Consider the following 25,739-nt stretch of genomic DNA (forward strand, 5'->3'; position numbering starts at 1 on the left):
TGTGCTAGGTAGCGGGAGACAGCGGGATGCCGGGCAGATGGGGTCCCGGCCTTGCTGATAGGGCTGACAGACAATCAATGACACACAAATAAATGGATTTAATAATCAAAGATTGTGATTAGTGTTGAGGAGGAAATAGCACGGAGCTGTGATAGAAACCAATACGTCTTCAGACTTTGCACTTAAGGAAGGCTTTTCTGAGGTGGTGGCAATGAACCATAGCCCAATGACCCCGGGAACGTGATAGATGTGAATGTCCTGAGGCCGAAGAGAACAGGTCCCTTGGGGAACCTAAGAGACAAGTGCAGTATGGTGGCCAAAGGTGGGGTGTTGACGAGGAGCAGGGCCACACAGGAGAGCAGGAGTTTGGATGTTATTCCAGGTGCAGTTAGAAGCCTTAGGAAGGGGTGGGCATTTTTCAAAGGCCCTTCTAACTGGCAGAGTTGGGGCGCCCAGAAGAAGAAATTCGGTTAGGAGGCTGTGATGGTGGTGCCCCTGCGAAGTGATGATGGGCTGGGGATATGGTGCCAGTAGGGCCCGCGAGAGGGGTGACTTGGTGTGTTTTGGAGTCTCTTAGATGGGCTAGATGTGTCCTGTCCCAACAGCAATGGGATCAGTCTAGAATGCTGCCATTCCCACTCTGGCCACCCCTCTGGAGACGGTGGATGGTGCCATGGGTGGGGTCCCATGGTGCCACTGTCGGCCTAGACTGACCCCTCACTGGCTGCGTGATCTCACACATGCCACGCACCCCTGATGACCTCTTTCCTACAATGTGCCTACAAGGGAGAGGGCCGGGCAGGGATAGAGGAGGATGTGCAAGCAAAGGATGCTTTTCAATCAGAGGAATTGAAAGGACGTACAGATGGCGATAGACGCATGAAAAGATGTTCAACGTCATTAGTCGTCAAGGAAATACAAATTAAAAACACAATGAGATACCACGTCACACCTGTCAGAATGGCCATCATCAACAAATCAACAAACAACGAGTATTGGCGAGGATGTGGAGTAAAGGGAACGCCTGTGCACTGTTAGAGGGCTTGTAAATTGGTGCAGCCACTATGGAAAACAGTATGAATATTCCTCAAAAAATTAATAATAGATCATGTGACCCAGCAATCCCACTGCTATTTATCTGAAGAAATCTAAAACAGTAATTCAAAAAATATATGCATCCCTATGTTTATTGCAGCATTGTTTGCAGTAGCCAAGATATGGAAGTAATCTAAGTGTCCATCGATAGACAATTGGATAAAGATGTGGTACATACATATAATGGAAAATTACTCAGCCATGAAAAAAAATGAAACCTTACCATTTGCAACAACATGGATGGACATAGAGGGTATTATGCTAAGTGAAATAAGTCAGACAAAGACAGTATGCTTTCACTTATATGTGAAATCTAAAAAACAAAATAAATGAACAAAACAGAAATAAACTCATAGATACAGAGAACAAATTGATGGTTACCAGATGGGAGGGGGGCTGGGGACATGGGTGGAAAAGGTGAAGGGATTAAGAAGTTCAAATCGGTAGCTACAAAATAGTCACGGAGATGTAAAGTACAGCATAGAGAATATAGTCAGTAATATTGTAATAACTATGAATAGTGTCAGGTGGGTACTAGACTTAAGTGGAGCGATCACTTCAGAAGTTATGTAAATATCTAATCACTGTTATACAACTGAAACTAAAATAATGTTGTATGTCAACTATAATTGGAAATTTAAAAATACGAGTATATGTTTGTTTATTTGTTTGTTTTTAATTTTTATTGGGGAATATTGCAGAACAGTGTGTATTTCCAGGACCCATCAGCTCCAAATCAAGTCGTTGTTTTTCTTCAATCTAGTTCTGGAGGGCACAGCTCACTGGCCCGTGTGGGAATCGAACCGTCGACCTGGGTGTTATGAGCACTGCAGCACTGCGCTCTAACCAACGGAGCCAACTGGCCACCCTGTACTTTTTTTAATCAAAGGAATTGGAGCATGTTTCAGAGCTGTTGGGAAGGATCTGCTTGAGAGCAGGCTTAACTGTGACAGGCAGAGGGACGGTGGGTGTGGAGGGTGCAGCAGTGTCCCCAGAAGGTAGAGGCGGGTCAGCCCCTCCTACTTAACCTGAGGGACTTGGAGAGGAGGCCAGCCACAGGCGCAGGTACAGGCAGGTGTGTGCATGTGGCATCAGAAAGATGACAGTACATCCGTCTGGCAGCTTTTCTTTGTAAAACAGGGAGCAAGGTCCTTGGCTGAAAGTAAGAAGTTAGCTGTATGGATGTCCAAATGGCCAACACCCTGCCCGCCCCTAGTCTAGACTTAGGGGAGATATAGCCCTCATGTTACCATTCTTGGGTATTAGCACCATCATACATCAGCTTTCAAGCCAAGAATCTTTTTCTCACCGTTCTCCTTACTCTATGCCCCATGCACCCCTTGACCCCACCTCTGCCATTAAATCGAAGAGCAAGTCCTGCCTGTCCTCACTGACAAGTAACCTCTGACTCACCTCTCTCGTCTCCACTGCCAGCATGGGGACATCTGCAGTTTTGCTGGGGCCCATGCCTGGCCCCTGGAATCACTCCTCCATGCAAAACCTGCAGTGCCCCACCCCCACTGCCCTTTGAATCCCGCCCTCCTGGGTTGTGACAAGGGACCAAGGCCCAGTGCTCTGGTTGGCCCTGCCTTCTCCCCAGCCCCTCCCCTACTGCAGCCCTCAAAAGCCCAGTGATCTTGGCATGTTCTGAGCTTTCCCATCTCTGCCTTGCTCCTGCCTCCACCTCCCTCTCCCAGAAATTGTCCTCGCCCTCTGGATTCAGCCTAGTTTCCCACCCTGAGTGGGCCCAACCTGTCACATTCTGGGAGCTCCCTGTACTTTCCCTTGTGTAATTGTTCTCTTAAGTACCTGTCCATTCAAGGAAAATTCTGTGAACCTGAGGTCTTGTCTCACCACTAGGTCCCATTACTTGCCTCCCTGGGACTGAGGTCCGGGGTCTGCCAGGAGCCGATGTGGCTTAGTAGAAAGTGAGTATGGGGTGAAGTTGGGACACCTCCTTCCTGGATAAGCTCCATCCCTAAGCAATTATGTGGCCTTAGGCAAGTCACTTCTTTCTGTTGTCATCTGTCAAATGGGTGTGTTCATCACACCTCTCACAAAGTACTGAAAAGGTCAGATGCAGTCACAGATATGCAATGCAATTTGCAAACCATAAAGTGAGGACACCTGTGGGTGTCATGAGTGTTCTCCATGAGTCCTCATCTCCGTGGGACAATCCTTGGCTTGTTGCACCAGTCTTTCCTGCAGCAGCACCTGTGCTTCTAGACTTGTCCCCTTCAAGTACCCCGTGCAGCCCGGAGCCGGGCCTCAGGCACCACCCACACGTCTGCTCAGCCACACACATCCCAGTGCGATGTTCTTCCCTCTGCCCAAAATATTTCCTCCCCCAAGTCTCTCCCTTTTAATAGAAATGAACCAAACCCCCAGTGAGCACCCTACTTTGTCCTTCAGGTGAGAACAAGGTCTGATTCCTGCCCAGGTGGCCAAAGTCCAACATGGGTGGCCCAAGCAGCAGCCTCGTAAAATGAATGCATGAACCCACAGGTGCGGGATTGTTATCACCCCCCACATGCCCACCCCAGTCCCTCCAAGGACAAAGTTGCTCCCCCTCCCCGCCATTTGCTTTGGGGCCTGTGACGACATCAAAGCCTTGTGCAGAGGGGTAGCCAGGAGCTGTGCGAGGCGTCCCATCATAGCGTGGGGACTCTCCCCCGCTTTGGTTCTGACTGTGGCCTCTCTGCTTGTGTTTTGCAGGTCCTCCAGTAAGTGCCCTGGATTATGCTCTCTGCTCCTGAAAGATAAGACATTTTGTTCTCTCTCTGTAGCACTTCCATGAAAATAGTATTTGGTTGGAGAGGTGTGTCCTAAAAATAACAGTCTGGACAGGGGCCATATCTTTTTAAGTATGCAGATGAACCCAAGCACTGAATTCCACAGGCTTGACCTGCTCCTTGAAGCATTTTGTGATCACTTCCCTTCCAAGAGAGCTAGCACGAGCCTGGCTGCTCCTCACCGGACCCTGGCTCCACTGGGTCCACTGAAATGCAAGCACCACGCCCATGTTTTCTAACTGCTCTGCTGCAGTCGATCTGTTTAAATGTTTTTGTCTCACGTGCTTTGGCAGAAAGGGCTCTGGAGTCAGGCAGTTATGCCAGGACTGACTTGCGCTTAATCACTAGATGCTAGAGTCCATTTCTCTTTGCCAAAATGCGTTTGACTCTCAGACTTGGGCAGCTGCCCGCGAGAGTGTTGGGTTTGAGAAAGGTGTGGAGGAGAGGCTGGCGCCCCAGGCAGCATTGAACCGGAAATCCCGTTGTTTTCCAAGAACCACGACAAGCCTGACTTTGAGTCATTGTGGCACTTTTTGCCCGATAAATCCTGGTGAATCGATTCAAGAAGCACATTGAAAAGAAAAAGCACATTGAGAGTTTGAACTTTCTAAAGGAATTCCTTTCTGATGAGCTGTTTTATTTTTGACTTTCACTTACCATGATTCATGTCCCAGTCGGCACCCTTTGGAATCTGGGCTTTTCGATGCTTCTAGCACCACATTAAGCCAAAAAGCGAGCCAACAAGAATGTGTAGATGTATTGGCCATAAGCAGTTTTTTTCTCCATTGAGTCATTCCTGGCTGTCACATGGAGATAGCTAGCCTGTGTGAACTCGCTGAATGCATAACGCAGAGCACGATGGAACAGGGTGTTTTTTTTAACTCTGCTGTTAAACAATTAAGTGCATTAAATGAATGCAAAATTCTCAAGCTGCAACCTGAGAGGCATGCCTACGAGGGAGACACAGTCCAGGCAGTCAGTGCTTCGAGCTCGAGCTCGTGGTGGTAGAGAAGCATCCAGTAGCAATAAGCGCCCCCACCCCACCCCCCCATATCTCTGGCTCCCAAGGCTGTCTTCCTGGGTTCACCCCATCCCAGTAGCAGGCAGGAAACCCACATCTGCTCTCTCGGCCCCTCAGCACTTTAGGAGCATTTTCCATGGTGGCTGTGACACACCCTCGTGAACCCCATGTCCCCACCTGGTCCTTGCCATGTGCACTGGCTGGCATGAGCAGGACATGCATGGTTGTGTGCCCTGGTGGCCCCTCCAGCCTGGCCAAATGAGGTAAAAAGTGGGTGCTCTGTCCCCTAGACCTGTCAGCGCCCTGAGTCTCCCCCAAAAGCATCTGCTCCCCACCAGCAGCCTCTGCCACAGAACCTGGGGGAGTCTGGGGCCTCGATTGAGTGCTAAGTGTTGCCATATGGTTTTCTGCTGAAAGTCTGATTATTAATGACATATTAATTACCACAGGGGCAATCAGGACGAGATGGCTACCCGGTAATTTACCATTTATTTCTTGCTCTCTTTGCCCTTTTCTCTCAAGCCAATATTCTTCCTCTGAGCCTTTATTTTACTGTCTGCGCTCCTCTCTCCCCCCTCCTCTGCTCCTCAGGAGTTCTGGTCTTTCTGTGGAGGGATTAGCATTAGCTCTATGGAGACCCAGGACATGCAAAGCTGCAGGGCCTCAGCCTGGCAGGAACTGTCTGCAGCTCCAGCTGCCTCGCAGGCAAAGCAAAGAGGCTTTGAGAAGGAGTCTCCTGGTGTCCTGAGTCCACCCAGCACTGCTCTTCCTGCCAGTATGTCCCCCGGAGCCCAGGGTCCAGCCCCTGGCTGTGGAGCAGCCTCCAGGCCGGCTTGGTGCCTGCCCCTTCCCAGTGCATAGGGCACTCCCATCCCAGTCTACCACGTGCTTTCACCACTCAAGAACGGGAGATGGGTAGGTTCCGGTTCGACCTTTGTGGTTTATCAATTCTCAGAGCTTTTACAGTTAAACCTAAAACTTAGCTTTTACTTGGAATCAGTGTCCCCAGCCCAGGCTGGATGAGGACCACAGAAGAAACAAGGGTGGCTATGGGCTGCGAGTCCTGCACAGAAGTCCTGACACATCAGAGCAGGGGGTAGAAAGAGAGTGTGGCGGGACCGTCCTGCTGGAGGATGTGTTTGTTCGGTGCCTCAGACCAGTACAATGCAGGGAGGGAAATGTTGACTGATTCAGAGACCTCTCTAATGGCAAGATCTGTTCAGACTTGGATGGGCTAGTGTTGGAGGTAAGGTAGGGGGTCCCCAGTCCTGCAGGCGCTGCCTTCCTGGGAGGTTGCGGAGGGCAATCCCAAGTGTAGGGGTAACCTGTGCCTCCTAGCTGGGTGACCTTGGGGTAGGCGCTAACCCTCTCCAAGCTTCAGTTTCCTGTTCTGTGAAATGGGGTGATGAAGGCCTCCCTCACAGCGTTAGAGTTGGGATTAAATGAGACTGAGGAGGTAACAGTCAGAGAAAATGCATCACAAACCAGGCCCTCCAGGACTCGGCGGAGACTTTGGGGGCATTTATCTTGTGCCCAGAGCGGCCCACGCTGGGTCCAGAGTAATGTTTGGAGTCTCTCGATCAGTCAAGATAGCTTTCCCAGAGGCGGCAGCCTGGCCTCTCAGACCAGAAACATCCTGCTCAGCATGAAGTAGAAGGAACCCTGAAAACCTGTCAGGATCCACCTTCATCCTGCGGGAGCACCCTGGGGGCCAGGTCCATCACCTCCCCTTCCTGATTGGGGAGGAGTCACTCCCCATTCCTACATGACAGGCAGATAGATTCTTGGGGAACCATGGGCTTTCGCTGGAATATTGCAGCCTCATGTCTTGGGGACGGTTTGCTTCACCAGCTCAGGAGGGCTGGAGACTTTCTGACAGAACCCCTCTGGCCTGATCCATCTAAGTTTATAGTCCAGGTTACTCTTGACTGCAGACGCTCCTGTCCAAAGGGCCAAGGGCGGTGGCTAGTGATTAGGTGTCTCCCCTCTTCCCCACTGTTGTCATCTCCTCTGAGCACATGGTGACCCAGGATTCCTTTCTCCGTAGCATCAGAGAGGACATTGGCTGATGGTGGATGGGGGCAAGGTGGGGGTGGCTGGGGGACTCTGGGCAAGAGGCTAGCATCCTGGTGCGGAGTTAGGCGGCTGGGGGGTAAATGCCTTGGCTGCCCTAAGTCTCTGTCTCCTTGCCTATGAAGATCGGGGCAGGGTTCAGATGAAATGAGGTCACTCCTGGAGCACGCAGACACCACAGGTCACAGCAGACGGTGGCCTAGTCACAGTGCGGCATCACAGGGCTGTTGGAAATCTAGGCTGAAGGGTTAGCATGTGAGATGCTCAGCACCGAGCCTGGGCCAGAGATGGGGCTCTGGGAAGAATGTGCCAGGGGACGGCCGGGGAAGGATGTGCAAGCAGCGTGAACTGGGAGCTTTCTGGGAAGGAGGAGGTTAGGGCCCAGCAAGCCTTCCCTGCTGCCCATTTGCAGGCAGCTCAAGCGGTGCCCTTGGCCCCTCCAGCTCCTCATCCCTAGAAAGCCCTGAGCAGGCCCCACCAGGCAATGGGTGAGGGGAAGGTGGTGTCACACCCATGATTGCCCCAGGGCCAGGTCGCCCTTTTTCCTGAGGTCACCCAGCCCCAGTTTGTACACACACCTTGGTTTCCACACCAATCTGGGCCCTTTGCCTGGCTGGGTTGAGGGCGTTCGTGTCTCCAGCCCAGGAACCACCCGGCTTGCCCAGCTGTGTGCCTCTGAGCACCTTGGTTCTGGCACTGCCTTGAGGGCTGTCCCTTCCGTGAGGCCCACGGGATGGGGAGATACCTGGCCTGGCCTCCCCCACGGGAGGAAAGCAGGCCTGTGTGGGCAAGGGGAAGGTGGGAGGGAGGGGCTTATGTGTTTTGAGTTGACAGCCAGATCTCTTGGCCTGTGGAGGGCCTCGCTCCCAGCCTGGGGTCTGTTTTCAGATGGTTTCATGTGGTCATCCCAGAGGTTAGGGCCTCTGCAGGGGCGCAGGGCCCTGGGCCATCTAAGAGGAACCTCATATGCTGAGTATTGAATGGGCTTCCCATCAGTCAGACCCACGTTGATCCCGGCTAAGCTGTGCACACTTGGGCGAGCCTCTCAGCCTCTTGGGACCTGGAAGATCCCACCCACAGAGCTGGAGGGTCAGTGGGTAACACAGGCAGAGCGCAAGTGCAGTTCACGTGGCAGCCCCTTAATAATGTCACTCTTTCCTTACCACAGAAAGCCTCGAGGGAAGGAAAGACAGGCTTGGGAAACCATTATGACCCATCAGCAGACTTTAGAGAGGAAAACAGCTTTGAGAACCATCAGTTGTAGAAAAGGAGTGTTTTCTGCAGCTTAATAAACTTCAAAACCAGTTCAGGGAGGATTTTTTTTATTTTCAGTTTGTGCTGAAAACATGTCACTTCCTAAAGGGCAAGAAAAGAGTTGCGGAGGATTGTGGTGGAGACTGCAGCCTGGGTTTTCTGGATTAATCCAGGGGAGGACTGGTCCCTCCAGTGAACAAGAACAGCTGAAACCTGGTCCATATGTAGACCCAATGGGAGTAGGGGGCAGTGGCTAGGAGCCACCCATGTCCATGGGGCAGGGTATGGACCGACAGGACCCGGGGTCAGGCGCCCACAGCCGTCTTGTGCAGAGGCCAGCCTGTCCTTGTGGGGTCACTAATCACTCTCTGCTGATGACAACAGCAGAGTGTTTATTATAAAACCTTCCCAAAATAGAGAAAAGCACAAAAGAGGAAAAAGCAATCATCCATAACCCTACCACCCACAGATAAATCCTCTCAATATTTTGGTATTTGTTCTTCTGGCACTTTTTCATGCACAAGTTTGTTTTTATATTTCTTACTTTAAAACTGGGATTACACTGGACATATTTTCTGTAGCTTATTTTGTTCACTTAATGTGTCATTCGATTTTTTCACATCACTAAGAATTCTTATAGAATGTAGTAGCTACATAGTATTTTATTGTGCGTAATTTATTTAACCAAGCTCCAGGTTATATTATTTATATTGAAATTTTTTCGCCCTTGCATTCAACATCCTGGGAATAAATCAGGGCTTACTTCCATTATCTCCTTAGAATAAATGTCTAGAAGTTAAATTGCTGGACCAAAGGGTTTGCGCATTTAAGCCTTTTGATGTATATTGCCAAATTGTCCTCCAGGGGGCTGTACTAATTTACATTCCCACCAACATCCTATGAAGGCTTCATGTTTCCCCAAGCCCTGGCCAACTGTGGGTATTATCATACTTTTAAATCTGTGCCAATACAATAAGTTTAAAAAATGGATGTGTATGTATGTATGTATGTATGTATGTATGTATGTATGTATGTATCTTGTTTTAATTTAGGGTGTATTTTCATTAGAAGTAGAGTCTTAGCGATTAAACTAGTTTTGAAAAAATTCCTGTAACCCTAACTGCCACCTGGTGGTAGGGTTTGGAATTGCAGGTAGAGCATTTAAAGAGGAAATCACCAGGTTTGAGAGCTCTGGGATCCCAATTGGTTCAGGGACAGCAGACATCATGGTATCAGCAGTATAGGGGGAGTTTTGAGCTCAGAACATTGTGAATCCAAGGTAGGACCTGCAGAGAGCTCTGGGCTCAGCAGTCTTCCATTTTTTAGTAGTAATCAGCATTTACATTGATAAAGTGGTTTTGCTGTCTCATAAATAGGAGGCTTGGTTCTGTTCAACAAATCTGTAAGCTATGTCATGCTCTATGCTGGGTGCTAGGGGGGCACAAAGACCCAGTCTCAGTCTTCTTTCTGGAAGCTGTGGGGGAAGGGGATCAATACAGAGAGTTTGCCATGAAGTTGGAGGAACTATTAGGGTCACTGGGATTTTCCTGGAGGTTTCTTATCACAACCCCTTTTTTCTGCTCCAAACTATGGCTTCTGTCGAAGATGAAAAGATTTGTCTCTCATGCAAGACTCAGTCTTGCCTACACCTTGATTTTACATATCAGACCCTCTCGTCATCTCATATTTACAATACAAAAATCCTCACTTTTCTCTACTTTGGTATTTGATCATTCTGATGCTTACTGTTGAACTTTAGTGACTTTCTGGTTTGTTTTACACCTTCAAACCATGTCTTGAAAAACATGGTTTTGGTAATATCTTCCAGGGCTTAAGAGTTCTCTACATTTGGACATATGAGGAGAGTGTTAGGTTGCGAGGTCAGGGATGCATGGAAATTATGGAACCTAGAGCGTGCCGGTGGTGCTGAGGCCCTGGGGTGGGGAACATGCCACCCCATCCATCAGTGACTCTGTGGCAGGTGCTTTTCTGGGTCTTTGGACCAGTACTGAGCAAGAGAGACAAGGCCTCTCCCTGTAGTGGGGAGGAGAGAAGCAATAAACAAGTAACAAGCCAAACAAGATAGCTTCAAACAGCAACATGTGCCACAAAGAGAATAAAGCAGGGACGTGATGAGACTGCTGGCTGGGTGGATGGTGGGTTTAATTGAGATTGAGCAATAGAAGGCTCTTAGGGAAGATGACATTTGAGCTGAGACTTAAATGATGAAAAAAATGCAGTGATCTTAAGGGAAAAGCGCTCCCGACAGAGGAAAAGCAAGTGCACGTGTCATGAGTTTGGGACAAGCTTCATGTGTCCAGGGTGCATGCGAGGCCAGTGTGGCTGGAGTGAGTGAGCAAGTGATGGGAAGATGGTGGCAGGGGAGCCAAAGAGGTCTCCAGGGCTGCATCAAGTAGAATCTTAGAGGCCACAGTGAGAGGTGGGAGACCAAGGAAATTTAGCTCTGTTTATAGAAACCACTTGCCCCCAAAGACAGAGTGCCACGCCAAGGGCTCAGAGATTCCCCCTCCAAAGAGAACTGGAAGAAAGGACTGTCCCCTCCCATCCCCCAAAGCCCCTCCATCAGGCCAGGGAAACAAGTGTACCTGCTGAGTGCTTGCTGGGTACAGGCTCGCAGGCCCTCTCACCCTGGGAGGTTGGTGGTGTCGGCTCTATTTGACAGATGAGGACGCTGAGCTCAGAGGGTGTCATGACTTGGCTGAGGCACAAGCCCACCCATATGACAAAGCCCATTAGCACCTGGGCTGCAGTCTCTCCTCCATCACACCAGCCACCCCATCAGTAAGTGGGTCCCAATAGCAGGCTGGGGCTCACAACTGTCTGTGTACTGGCGGAGGGTCCTTCCCCTCTCACCAGGTATTTGGAGTGAATGTTCCATTTTTCCTCCTCATCCTATTTTTGTCTAGCCCTGGAGCTCTCTCCCCATGCACTGCTTTCCACCCCCTTATCAAATTGTTAAGACCCATTCTTGCTTTTCAAAAACATGGGGGGAAAAAAGTAACTTAAAGAAGTCCATTTCTCTATCCCACCTTCTCTTCTATCCTCATTCATACATCTGTGTCGTGACCATTATTAGAAATTAGGAAGAAACACATCTCCCTCATGATGAAATGTCCGATTCCGTTTCCCTGGCCAGGTCCTATCCTGTCATGGAGCAGCTGAGTGGAGCAGGACTTGCCAGGGACCACAGTCATGTGCCCTTAGGCAGTCACTCAGCCTTTCTGGGCTTCTGTGTCCACATTTGCAAAGTGTGAGGTTTGGCCTGGATGAAAACATTAGGAATCAGATCTGTGCAGCGCTTCACAATTTCAAAGCACATCCCATCCCGGGGCAGTACGATTTGTGCCCATTTTGTGGATTGAAAAAACTGAGGCTTAGAGTGGCCATACCACTTTTCCAGATCTCATAGTGGCAAACATGTGGGCCTGGCTTCTACCTGCAGACCCCCTAGGGCCCAGACAGTGATCTGTCCTCCAACCATGTTGAGCTCTGGAGTCCCCTTGTTTCTCCTGCCTGCAGGTGGTACCAGTTCCAAAGGCCTCTGTTAACTAGAACCCATCACGAAACTCCTGAGCGGTTCATCTTCCCATCCACAAACTAGAGCTGCAGTCTCTGTTTCATGCTGTGTTACTTGAAGGAAGGAGACCAGGCCGGCAGGCCCAGGAAACACAGGTCCCCTCAGCAAGTGCTCATAAGTCCTCACTGATTTGGGCTCTGAGCTGTTTCATAAAATGACTTTTTGGGCCCAGCCATCTCTGATGGGATTCTGACCACAGATGGCCTGTCACCCACCCATCCTGCCCACTGTCCCTGAGTCTAGTAGGAAACCCTCCATACAGAGAGCTTTACCGTGCTGTGGGGAGGGCTGTAATGCACATAGATAGGGATTCTGCCCCAGAGGAAGATTTGGATAACTGCCTGAGACCAGGGGAGGCCTCACAGAAAAGGGACATTTGAGGTGTGTCTTGAGGGATGAGTAGGAGTTCAGCAGGAGAACAAGCTGGGAAGGCATTCCATGCTGCACAAATACAGGCACCATGAATACAGCAGGGGGTGTACTGTGGCCCCATGTGTCCAGGGACAACACTCAGAGGACGGGCAGGAAAAGGAGAGAAGGTGATACTGAGTGAAGGGCCTCCCACCCACGCAGCAGAAGAATTTGGAGTCCAGGGGAACCCCTCGGTGACATGGACAGACGTGTGTATTGAAAAGGCCTCCCTGCTCCAGGGCAGAGACTGGAAGAAGGGGTCCAGGTAGGAGGCTGATGCAATAATTCACGGCTGTAGCCTGAATCAAGAATGTCCTGGTGAGGATGGAGGGGAAGGGGCCAACCTGAGAAATGAGAGTGGGCAGGAGCTACAGGCTGGCGCTGGCGATGAGGGACCAGAACCAACTCTCCTCACGCCCGGCAGCACAGCCCCCCAGGCACCGTGCCCAGAACCTGTCTGGCTAAATGCACAGGAGTCATTGCAGGGAGAAGGGGACGGGTAGGAGCTGCAAAGTGTCTCTAGAAGCAGTAACGGGAGCACCGGCGGCCCAGGCCCTGGAGACAGGGACGGCAGAAGCTCCAAGCTGATATGTGGGCCATGAGGCAAGGCCTCAGCCTGGGACCAATTTCGAAGTAAATGACTCAGTTGGATTGTTTGGAATTAATCAAGTGAACAAAGAAGGACCACAGAGCAGCACACATTCATTCATATGCTTTCTTGCACTCTTGTTGTTCAAAAACAGCTTTGATTGTAAATGTGTAATTAGTTCAATGATTCATCTGTAATATCCCAAATTCATCTGTTTTTAGATTCTGACATTCTACATCTCATTTTAATCTGACCCCCTCAGTGCTGCTCCCCAGCTCTCCAGATGCGGAAACAGAATGAAAGCAGGTTTCCCGAAGTGAAAGCCCCCAGATTGGAACCTCAGGGAGACAGAGCCAGGCCTTCGAGAAAGGGCCACCAGTCTGGCCTTTCCTCCCCAGGGTCTCTCACCAGCCCAGGGCAGGGCTCTTTGACTCAGACCACCTTGCCTTGTGTCCCCACTGTCCCAAGTGTCATGTGTGGGGCAGCTAAAGGACAGGGAGCCTGTGCTGCTGCTTCTGCTCTCGGTTTCCAGATGCATCGCTCACCCTCTGTAGCTCTTCAACATCTTCCAGGCAATGGCCAGCGCGTCCCCAGACCTGGGTTTCAGCATCCGAGGTGCCTCCTGCTAAGTCCAGCTCTGGGAGAGCACTTAGCTGGGCCAGCCCTGTGGGGGCTGGCAGAGTAGGTTTGTCCTGTCCTTTGCGGGGATGCCTGTGACACCTTTGCAGAGTGGGGCCCTCTGGCTGGTTGCTGGCTGAACTTCTTCCTGTTTCCCCAGGCAACAAAGCACCCTCCAGCACCCCCACCCACTACAGTGGAAGAGGGTGCCCACAGATCTGCACCAGGTCACTGGGGCAAACTCAGGTCTTCCAAAACAATAGACTTTTTTAAAAAATAATTTCAGGTTTTTGATTTTTTAAAAATTTTATTGGAGAATATTGGGGGACAGTATCTTTCTCCAGGGCCCATCAGCTCCAAGTCGTTGTCCTTCAATCTAGTTGTGGAGGGCGCAGCTCACTTCCAAGTCCAGTCACTGTTTTCAATCTTAGTTGCAGAGGGCACAGCTCACCATCTCATGCGGGAATTGAACCGGCAACCTTGTTGTTGAGAGCTCACGCTCTAAACAACTGAGCCATCCGACCGCCCCTCCGGAAACTCAGGGGCAGCTCTTGGTCTTCAATCTAGTCGTGGAGGACGTAGCTCACTGGCTCATGTGGGAATCCAACTGGCAACCCTGAGGTTCAGAGCTCGTACTCTAATCAACTGAGCCATCCGGATGCCCCCCCCCAAAAAAGACCCCCCCCAAAAAAAAAATAGATTTGCGAGAATGCAGGTATTTGGGTACGAAGTTGGTCCATCCAGCTTCTCCTGAAATCAGGGACTGGACGCCTGTCCTGTTCATGTGGAGAGAGAATGGGCTTCAGAGCTCTGTAGACCCCTGTTCCCTAAGCCCTCTTCAGCAGTTGGGGGAACGCTAGTGCTGGGCACACTGGCTGGGCTCAGTGAGTGACATTTCCTGCCACTGTGATGGTCACTGACCCCAGCAGGGGGAGCCCTGGAGGCTAAAGGAGGCCCTCTTTAGCCAGCGTCCTCAGTGCCCAGCGTCCAGGCTGACCTCCCAGGCTCTGGCCTGAGGGCAGGAGTCAGCGGTTCCCCAGGGTAGCCTTCGGCAGGTCAAGAGCGCCCTCTGGTGTTCCAAAGCCTGAACTGGAGCCGGTGGGAAACGACATTCATTCAGAGGCATCCGTTTGGTTCGTTCAACAAATACTTTTGTTCTCACTATGCATGAGGGACTTAGGCATTTGGGACACAATAACAAGAAATATACCCAGGGGCCCCACCTCCGTGGAGGCTGTGGTTGAGTGGGACAGAGAATCAAAATTCATGGGAACCCCGACCTTGGTATGCACAGTGGTCAGTGTCAGGAAGGTACAGGTTGCTGCAAACACCTGTAACCTGGCCCCGGCCTGCTGGGGGTCAGAAGAGGAAGAGAGGTGTGAGCCGAGGTCAGAAGGCTGGGTAGGTGCTGACAAGTTGGGAGCTTAAGGGGGAATGTCTAGACAGAGGGCACAGAGAAAGGGTGCACCCAAGACAGGCCAGGCTGGCAAGGGAACAGGAGAGGGAGGGTGGGGAATGACAGCAATGGCCCTGGAACAGCCAGCCTCACTGAACCAGTTGGCTGCCTCCCCAGGAGCCACAAGGTGGAGAGAATTTGCAGTGGCATCAGACTTGGGAAGAGCCAGACTTAAACAAAAACTTTGCAAATCCATCAGGCTACCTAGGAAGGAGTTCCCTGTCACTGGAGGTGTGCAAGTCAGGGCTGCACACCCACCTGTCAGGAAGGGCATCTAGGGAGAGATTGGCCCCAGTGGGTCATCTCCCATGCGAGGTGAGGGGTCATTCCAGCAACAGGGCCTCCCTCTTTGGGGCTGCTCAGACCCACACTTAGTGGGACCATTGGCATAAGCCTAGCTTGGGTGCCTGGAGAGCGGGCGCTTCACAGACTCATGAATATCCCTCAGAGCTGGGCCTATGGTAGGCACTGGAGCCTCAGGGACAATCACTGTGGGAGGGGAGGTGGCAGGAAGACAGCAATGGGTCGGTAAGAGAAGCTGTATGGTGAGGTGAGGGAGAGTTGAGGAAGGCTTCTCAGAGATGACATGTGAAGGAGACATGTGGGAGGCAGAGCAGGGGCTCCGAATGCCAGGCCAAAGGGCGCTGCGACTCTGTCCAAGGGCGGTGGGTGAGGGTGTACCACGGTGGGTGGTGAGGCAGAAAGCCGGGGACTCAGGCATGAGATGCGAGTTGTGTCCTAAGCCAAGCTGGCCATGCCCGGCCTTGCAAGCTTCACTTTCCTCATCTGAGAAATGGGGATAATAATGGTGCTGTCTGGCAGGGCTACACTCAGGCTCGGCAACATCCAGATGAGAAGGCAAAGGAGTGTGTCTTTTGGCTTCACCCCGTTTCCTGGACTCTCAGCCCTGAACTGGCCCAACGCATTACAGTCACACTGAATCAACTCACTGGGTGCCATGCTCTGGACTGGGCACTGTTACCTACGGGAAGCCATTCCATCTACACCACACCCACTTTCCAGAGGAAGAAACGGGCTCCAGGGAAGCTGTGCAGCTCAGAGCGAGGTCTGCAGGGCAGGGATACAACAATCAGGATGTCCCTGCATCTGCGAAGTGCAGAAGGACGGCCGTGCGGGGGCAGAGGCAGGGAGGCTGGGGGAGGCTGGTCCAGGACCTAGGCAGCAGTGGGTGGAGGACTGGACAGGAGCCCACAGTTTGGAGAAATGGTTCAGAGCTGGAACTGCAGGCTCACGAGCTCACTGATGCCTTACAGAGGCCAGCCAGGTGAGGAAATAGGTGAAGCTGGCTGGGTGTGGGAGAAGGTGGGGAAAGGTGGGGCCTGGGCTGAACTGGGGGGGCACACGCCCTATCTACAGGGGGTGCTGCAGTTCAGTCCATGCAGGTCAATCATTACATCTTCCAATATTTCAAGAGAGGCTAGAAATCCAAATTTTACATGAAATCGCTGGATCCTTAAAGGTTCCAATCAATTTATTACCAGTGGATGATAATTGTGTTATCTGTGAAACCAACGAGGACCAAGATAATTGTGTTATCTGTGGAAACCAAGGAGGACCCACCCACAGCAGCCCAGGGGGAGCTTTCAGAGGCTAGACAATCAAACCTGAGGGAAGCCAGGAAGGCCCCACAGACCAGGGCTGGGGCAGGACAGAGCAGCCGTGTGGCCTGGGTGTCAGGGATACCTGCAGAGTACCCACAGCCTCAGTATCTGCTGCAAGCTGTCCTGGTCACCCTGTCCCCTGGTGTCCTAGTAATGTCAGGTCTCAGTCGCACCTTTTTTTTTTTTCTTCTTCCACCTCCCCCCGCCCCCCCCCCACTCTGGTTCAAGCAGTTGTTTCTCAGTCTAGTTGTGTAGGACACAGCTCCCTGGCCCATGCTGGTATTATGAGCCTTGTGCGCCCCCCCACCCCCCACCCCCCCCCCCCCACCCCCACCCCCCACCCCCCCCCCCCCCCCCCCCCCCCCCACCCCCACCCCCCCCCCCCACCCCCGCTGAGGCAGTTGGTCAGCCGCTCTTGCCGGCTGCAGCCCACTCACAGCAGCCCAGCTCCAGGGAGAGCCACTGTTCACAATCTTAGCTGTAGAGGGCGCAACTCACTGGCCCGTGTGGGAATCGAGCCAGCAACCTTGGTGTTAGGAGCACAGCTCACCAACCACCTGAGCCACCAGGCCGGCCCCTCAGTCGCACCTTCTGAGCTGTGCTGTCCCAGGCAGGTTGCCTCCCTGTCTCCATTATGTAGTTCAAGCCACACGGGAACTGTCACTCCTCTGGCCAGCTGGTGCTCCAGCCAGCAGATGCTGCCACCAAAAGGATTCCCTGGCCTATCTGCTACCCGTTGCCTTCCACCAGACCATCCCCATGTGCCTGAGCTGGAGACACCGGCCCTGAGGCAGTTCAGGTGGCCACAACCTGAATCACTGGCCCATCTTCCATCCTCCCACACCCAGTGGGAGTCAGGCCCATTACCCCCTCCACCCTACCCAGGAACAATTTTTCCTAATACCTGACAGGGTAATTATGGAACAGGCAAATGTGTAATTTAAGCAGGTATTTGGGGATTGGTTCAAAGGTATAGTACCACCTCTTCTAGCCGTGATGTATAACGTGGACATATGTGTAATTGCTTCCAGCGCATGTAGCAGAGTCACCGAGCATGCTGTCTCCCCAAAATAGAAGCCAGCTGGCTTCCTGGCCTCACAGGATTATAGAGCTGAAGGGACCTGGAGTCTAGGCCGAGGGTTACAAACCCAGATGCCCCAACAGAGCTGGCAGGTCACCTCAATGGGGCAGCCTGCCAGGTGTGAGGCAGTAGGAAGGGGCAGAACCTGTAGGCCTGGAGTGGTGCCCGGCTAAGGGAGCACTTGGCCTGGCAGGTATTTCCAGGCACAGGTGCCCCAGGGTGTAAGGTCTTCCAAGTTTACGAGAAAGTCCAAAGTCCGGATGTTTATGTGAAACGTCATAATTTGTAAATGTTGCAACTAATTAAGTTAGGGGGTTTTTTTGGATTTTTTTTTTTTAATTGCATGGACCAAACCAAGCCTGGCTTCAGGCCCAGCCCTTCACTGTACAGACGAGGACAGGGAGGGCAGCAGTGTGTGAGGCCAAAGAGCAAATGGAGGACAGGTTCCTGGCCTTGGCAATCTCTTAGGACCCCACCCAGGTAAAGCCCAGCGCTGCCCACCCTGGGTGTGGTGAGCTGGGGTGCAATGGGAGACTGCAGAGCCCACTCTACATGTGCCGCAGACCCTGGGAAGGGATTTCCTGGGAGGAACTGTATGCCGGGCTGTGCACCCAGGCACCAACTGCAGCCAGACTGGACCTAAGAAGGGAGGGTCCTTTCTTCTCTTTCCTGAGGGCAGAATTCAAGTCTGGGAAATTGCTACACCCATACTGTCTTGCTGTGACCCGTGTGTGTGCAAACAGCCTGAACTGAGAAATCAGGACCACATGGGGCTGGCCTGCCCAAGGGGCTGCCACCCACCCCCTCGCACACTGGACAGCCCTAATGAGGGAGCCTTCACACAGGAATGTGCACGTCCCGGCTGAGACCCCAGGCCCCTACAGCCTTGTAATTTGATGAATTGTCAACATCTGGGCCGTAATTACTGGACCCTGGACTGATAATCCCAATAAGCCCCCTCATCCAGGGGCCCTGCCCCGGTGCATTTCGAGGGCTCCATTCCCTGACAGGAGCCATCAGCATTAATTACAACCAGACAGTAAGACAGTCATCCAGCTCCGGCTGGTCTGAGCATTTACTGCCGTCTGCATTTAAACACAGCCAGCTCACTGATTTAGTTCAGTCCCACAGATACTGTTGCTGATGGATCTGGAGGCCTGAGCCGTCCCGTGTGGCATGCAGTTAGCGCAAACCCCCTGCTGCAGGACACACACACACACACACACACACACCCCGTTCTTGTCACACACCAGGCTTCACCTCCTGAGGGACATTGGGAAGCTCCAGTGATGGAGCCAGCATACCCCACGTCCCAAACTTATTTCACCAGGAAACCTCCCCTCTTTTGCCACCTTGTTAATTTTTCTCAAAAGATGGCTCTGTGGAACACTGCTCAGGAAATACTCCACGATGTGAGGGAGGAAGTGAGCTGACCCATGAAGGCCCAGCCCGGCATCCCCCTGCCAGCCACTCGGAAGGCCACACTAAGGTCACTCACTTCCTAGCACTGCTCCACCACAGGACAAATGCAGACCCCAATTTTGTGTCAGCTTGCCTGGAGGGTCTTTTGTCTCAGGTTGGCCTGAGAGGAGGAGACAAAAGAGACTGACTGGGACCCATGGGAGTTGTCATTGAGAGAAGGTAGTCATGACCATCTTACAGATGAGCAAATTGAGGCTCGAGGATACTCCGTTCCCTGAGCGAGGCACACGGGGCCTTAGTCAGCACACGGGGCCTCTGCTTCCTGGCCTGCTCATGCACAACCCAGGGCCTTGTTTGCTTCTCTCACCCGGAAACATCCTGGGGCTCAGCTGGTCTGCGGGAAAGACCGAGTTAAAGCAGAAGCAGGCTTGGGAACAGCTGTAAAGTTTCGGGTAGAAAACCTCTGGTGAGTTCCCCGGCTTTGAGCAGGCAAGGAGGGAGCTGCCACAGCACTGTGACATCTGACCCTCAGGGTCACCCCTTCTGTGGAAGCTGAGGTCCAGAGGGACTCTGACCCCAGGCAAAGCCCAAGCCCTGCCTGCACGCCACGGGCTGCCTTGAGTGCCTTTCCTTCCTGTTGTACTTGTGAGAGGAGCAGGAGGCAGCTGGTGTGGGCACCCCACAGTCTGGGGCAGGGGAGGGCTGCCGGATGGATTATGACCCCCGCCACCAAGGGCGGCCTGCACACTGGCTGAGGCTCTGCTCCTCCACACTCCGGGCTTCCCAGAGCAGCCCCCTTCTGTTCAGAACCAGCTTTTCATCTGCTGGGATACAGCCTAGACCCTGCCCGCCTTGGTCCAGCCTGAACCCATGTGTGTCCCTGGCCCTTCTCTGGGTGCTTCTCCTCCTCTCAGAGCACCCAGAGCCAGGCTCAGGTCTCCCTCCAGGCCATAGAAATACCTTCTTCATAGATGGTCCACACAGCATTCAGTTGTTTTGCTAAGGCTCAGCTAAGCCCTGAGATGAGGGTCCCAGGAGGCTGGGAACGCTGCCCTTCCTGAGACCACACGCAGGATGACATCTCGGACAAAGCTTGCAGGAAAGAAACCTATTTCACAGGGTGTAACCCAGTGTTTCTCACACTTACTTGACCATGGAATCCCCTTCCCCAGGCCAGCCTGTCAACACTCTGCAGGGCAGTGTTCCATGGGACACCAGTTAGGGAAAGGCAGCATGTGGGGTAGATGTGGGCAGGGCCCTGGACAGGACCATGCCACCATGCCAGCAGGCCCATCTGACTCCAAAGGCAATCTGTCTCCTTCCTCAACCCCATGCCTCCCTGAGACCCCTCTTCAGTGACTCCCAGTGACTCCCCGCAGCCTCTCCAAGGGCTCCTCCAGCCATGGAGGGGCCAAACCAGGTCACATGCTCAGTGCCTGACCGGGGTCAGGGGCTTTGGGCACCAGACCAGGAGGTCTAAACATCATCCTTCGCAGTGAGGCTCCCCAGAGGGGCTCAGGCAGGAGAGGAGTGTGGTCAGATTTGCACTCTAGAAAGTTCCCCGGGGCAGTGGGTGGGAGAGACTACAGCTGTTGGTCAGGGAAGGGTAATGGGGGTGATGCCTGGAATTTCACACATGTGGTGGGCCTTCCTAGAGCCCCGGGTGAGGAGAGCTGACTGTGATGGGCCTTGCAGGGCGAAATACCACATTCCCCTGCAACCTGAAGGCAGGTGGACCCACAGATGTGTACTGTTCAGCCCTGACAGGGCTTTAAAAATAAGAAAGGCAGTGGCTCTGTTCTGCATGCACTTCCTTGAAGGGTCACAGACACTGGTGCCAGCGCTGCCATCTGGAGAGGAGCAGGGAGGACAGAAGGAGGTCTGCGGTGTCCTGTCCCCTCCTGCACAGTGTGCATGTTTCACTCAGTGCATGTAACACCTTTCCGGCAGAACCCACACACACAGGTCAGCAAGGCAGGGAGGCCATCTCCCTGTCACAGATAATGAGGCCCAGGGTCACCAGCTGGCATGTGGTAAAGCCAGAATTTGATCCCAGGTGTGTCAGAATCCAGAGCCTGCCTCCTCCAACTGCTCCTCGTGCCTCCTAGAGCTTGGCCATAGGGTCTTCCTCCAAAAGGACGGGGACCGAGCTCCCTGGCAGATAGGCTGCGTGGATGCTGCTTCTCCCTGGGGAGCCTCCCCAAAGAGGGGCCATTTGAGCTGGGCCTTAAAGAATAGGTAGGAGTTCTCTAGGTGGAGGTGGGACACGGCAGTGGAGGGGAGGCGGGAAAGCACAGCTTGGGTCCAGGAAACAGCCTGATGCATGACAGTACGTGGAGCCTCAAGGGACACAGATGCACCCGTGAGACCACTGGAGCAGCTCTTTCCAAATCCAAGGCTGGCGAGAGCCCGTGGGGACAGCAGAGTTCAGGAGGAAACTGGAGTGAAGCCAGAGCAGGAACAGCCGTGCTAAGGACAGTGGGTGTTACTTTCTCAAAGAGATTGACTGGCTCTCCCAGGGTCACACAGCAAGTGTGTCCATCTGACCCAGCACTTTCTCTGGCAGAAGGTCAGGATGAAAGAGGGTCCAGATAGCTCTGCCCGGGGAGAGTCTGCTCAATGGGGGAAACAGACTCACCAGGAATCCCAGAAGGAAGGCAAGGCCTGTGAGGCTCTGCCCCAAGGTCTCCCAGGATGGCCATCTGTCAACCCCGCTAACTTGGGCTGCAGGAGAGGGAGCACCATATGGAGAGTAGGGCTGATTTCAGCCCCTGGACAATCCACTGGCCCTGCTCCTTCGTCTGCGAGATGGGGCCATGGTGCCTGCCTCCCAGGGCTGCGGTGAGGGCAGGCTCCGTGAGGGACACGGCAGGGCACAGCCAAGTCCAATGTGAGGAACGTGCCCTGGAGAGTCTCCCCCTCTGTGGTCCCCAGGGGCAGGGTGCTCTCTTTGTGTCCTGTTCTGCTCTGTGTCCTACACTTTATCAGGGCACCTTGAACTCATCATGCCATCCAGGCCCTGAAGCCAGTTCCTGTCCCCCGGTACTGGGGACTTAGCTGTGGGGCCCACTGTGCCCTTTCTCCTGGCACAGAAATAGGAAAGAGCCTTGTTTAGTTCTGAGCTGTACCCTAGTCTCTTTTTTATCTCGGGCTGCATTACGGGGTTTTTTTAACCCATGAGGATGTATAGAGGGGCAAATTTTGCACTGCATTTAGTCTCAGTTCAGCAGATGCACAGGCACACCCAGGGTCTGGGCACAGAGTCTGTGGTGGCAGCCACACTGGGCAAGGAGGCTGGGGGCTCCTGGGCAGGGGAGCTCCAGTGAACAGTGGGACGGAGCAGGGAAGGTTTGAACAGCGTCATGCAAGGACAGACCAGAGGAGAGGGAGGGTGGCTAGACGCCAGGCGAGGCAACGGCAAGGGCTTGAGTGCAGAGTGGACACAGAACTGAAGCACCGTCCAGCTCCAGCCCCAGCTTGTTACTGGCTACGTGGCCTTAGGCAAAGTCGACCCCTTGCTGGGCCTCAGTTTCCTGCTGTGTAAGACAAGATGGCAACACGTCCCTCAGAGGGCTGCTGTGGTGATTAAGGCTGAGTGTGGGACTACAGAGAGCCCCCAGAAGAGCCTCAGGATGGGCTGGGTCCCATGTGTGTTGTGGCAGCTAGAAGGTCAGGCCTGAGGGAGAGGCCCAGGGTAGAGACACCCAGGGGCATGGCCCTGAGGAGGCCTAGCAGGGCCGCAGAGTGGGGGCTGGGGGAAAGGTTAGGCCCAATTTTATCAGACTGCTGAAGGGAGGCGTCATCGGGAATGTGAAGCCAGGGGTCAGAAGAGCCAGGTGCCTCCAAGAGACCAGCCCTCTAGGCCAACTCCTGGTGAACCTCAGATCACAGGGACCGGGATCGCAGCTGTGACTGGGGCTACCAGGAGCCCCCAAGACCTGGACCCCTAAGGCTTTGAAATGGGCCACTACCCCTCTCCTGGGACCCCAGCCGCCCTCAGGCCATCACCCTGACATCTAACCACCCCCCTTCCCCCCCCCACACACACACACACACATAGCAGGGATGTTGGTGGCTGGAAGCACTTATGAGGCCAATTTTCAGAACTGCCCTGGTTTCCTGCCTGGAGCAAGACCCTGACAGGAGCACAGCGAGGGCTGGCCACTCTCACTGCATCTGGCGAATTAGCAGATGAGCTGTCTCCGCTCAGGGCAGTGTGGAAGTGATCCAGGGAAACTGGTCATTTACCACTGGACCCAGCAGGAAAGGTCACCAACTCCCAGGCTGTGCCCAGATCCAAGGAAGGGGAGACCAGCTCTGCAGGGCCAGGAAAGTCTTCCTGGAACAGGGGAACATCCCCAAGGATGAGTCGCTCTCACCAGGTACAGGAGGCAGGAAGGGCATCGCGACAGAGGGAGCAGCTCAAGCAAAGGCATGAAGATGAGAAAGAGGGCAGAGAGCTTGGGGAGACCAGGGGTGCAGGCGACCAAATGGCAGAGGCTGGCCTGCCCACAGAGGACCCCAAGCTGGACAGGGAGGGCAGCCACAGAGTGGCAGCACTGGGGGTGATGGGGCAGACCAGGGGTGGGGGCTGATGCTAAGGCTGAGCTGCCCCTCTGCTCATTAGCTCCTTGCACGCTCCCTCCTCCCCTCCTTTGCTGGGTTGTTCTCTCTGCCCACAGTGGCCCACACACACGCACACACTTGCTATGTCCCAATCCCCAAGTGTTACTTTCTCAAGGTAGCACTCCCTAATCTTTTCCAGTGCCCCCCAGAGCTGACCATGCCCTCTCTGCTTGGAACTGGCAGAACCCCTGCCCACCGCTCACTCTCCACACTGTATTGTGCACATTTGCATATGGTTCACCTTTCCTCGGTTTGACTAGGGGCACACTGGTCATCACATGCTCCATGCCAGGTCGCATCCAAGCAATGGGGACGTGGGGATCAGACCCTTTCCTGAATCAACTGGAGGACCCATGTAGGCCACACGTTGACAATACATTTATCACATGGTACAATTAGAATATGTGCTTGGCACAAGGACAGACAGCCTGACTGGGAAGTGGAGAAGCCTAGGGGGCTTCATGGAAAAGGAGGTAACTGAGCTGAAGATGATGCACAGAGGCGGGCGATGTGTGCAAAGGCTCTGGAGAGTGGAGCTGCCTAGAACATTTGGTGAAGTAGGTGGGGGGATGAGGGGACAGTGGCAGGAGGAGGACGGGTCCAGCAGAGAGCAGATGGACCAGGTCTGCAACACTACCTCTCCTCGTTGGATTCCTCTACACCCCACACAGAGGCTTTGTTAGTTGGGTGGAGGGGGCGCAGTGAGGCCACTGTACTGTGGTCACTGTCCGCCTGCAGTCAGCACAGAGCTCCTAGGGCCCCTGAGATGCCCCGGTTCTCAGGACCCACCCTTGTGTTTTTCGGCTTCCTTCAGCCTTGACATTTGCCTGCAAAGGCCACAGCAATGCAGGGAGTTGAAAGAGCCTTCAGGGTGCTTCAGTTATATCTCAGGCCACTTGGGCTGCTGTGACAAAGTACCACAGACTGGGTGGCTTATAAACCACAGAAATTTATTTCTCATAGTTCTGGAGTCTGGCAGTTTCTGGTGGGGCCTCTTCCAGGTTGCAGACAGCCTACTTTTCCTTGTGTCCTCACGTGGCAGAAGGGAGCTCCCTGGGGCCCCTTTATAAGGGCACTAAATCCCATTCATGGGGCCCCACCCTCATGTCCTCATCACCTCCCGAAGGCCCCACCTCCTAATACAAAACCTTGGGGGTTAGAGCTCAACATAGGAATTTGGGTGGGGGACACAAACATTCAGTCCATAGGAAATTACAAGTGACAGAAATTCAATTCAAGCTGGCTTGAGGGGGGAAAATGTACTCGCGGGCAGAGAGTGCAGGGTGGTCTCAGCTTCAGGCCCTCCGCCCTTTCTCTCTGTTTCTCAGCTCTGCTTTCCTCCCTTTTACCTTGTTCTCAAGCCACATGCTGCCCCAGGAGCTCCAGGCTTATCCCCATTTCCCGGAAGCACCACCATTCAAAGTCCCAGGCATGACACTCATTCCTGAACCAACCACCCCAGCTGAGGGGATGCAGTCACACGCCCAAGCCCCATGGGTGTAGATGGGAGTGTTTTGGGAGAAGAAACGGAGCTCTGTTGTCGGAGGAGGGGATTCTGGGCAGCAAATAACACCCAGATGCCCCCACCCTGAATTTGCATGAAATAAACCCAGGCCACAGGCTCAGGACAGGCTTTGTTTCTTGTCACTCAGCAGTGTCTCTAGGTCATAACACACAGAGGAAATGCCTTTGCCGTGTGTAATCTCTCTCTCTCTCTCTCTCTCTCTCTCTCTCTCTCTCTCTCTCGTTTTCCAGGGACCACTGGGTCTGGATGGCAAGCCCGTAAGTGATGACAGGGCAGTTCTAAGTGGTCTGGGGATGGGGATGCCACTGTGGGGTTGGGTGTGACCATGGGACCCCGAAGGGAAGGGGCCACTGAGAACCCGACTCAGCTCAAAGAGAAGCCGTTTGGGCATCAGACTTGAGTTCAAATCCAGTTCCATGACCTACTGACTGTGCAAGCTTAGAGAGGCCTCTTCACTTCCCAAACCTGAGGCTTCTCATCTGTCAAAGAGGCATATTAGCCCTCCCCCCAGTGATGCTGGGGATGTGGAGAGCTGTGGGCACCACTGTCCCTGGCT

General features: G+C 53.3%; 1 protein-coding gene across 1 annotated transcript in view; it reads left to right on the top strand.

Moving 5' to 3' along the window:
- Window positions 1-25,739, top strand: part of COL23A1 (collagen type XXIII alpha 1 chain) — a 319,317-nt gene that overhangs the window by 268,241 nt on the left and 25,337 nt on the right. The window contains exons 4-6 of the mRNA XM_074313377.1: window positions 3,811-3,818; window positions 5,358-5,384; window positions 25,414-25,440. Of these exons, the coding sequence (XP_074169478.1) occupies window positions 3,811-3,818; window positions 5,358-5,384; window positions 25,414-25,440 (62 nt within the window). The remainder of the gene's footprint in view (window positions 1-3,810; window positions 3,819-5,357; window positions 5,385-25,413; window positions 25,441-25,739) is intronic.

The sequence above is a fragment of the Rhinolophus sinicus genome, linkage group LG10 (assembly GCF_036562045.2).
Source record: "Rhinolophus sinicus isolate RSC01 linkage group LG10, ASM3656204v1, whole genome shotgun sequence".
In the NCBI taxonomy this organism is placed as follows: domain Eukaryota; kingdom Metazoa; phylum Chordata; class Mammalia; order Chiroptera; family Rhinolophidae; genus Rhinolophus; species Rhinolophus sinicus.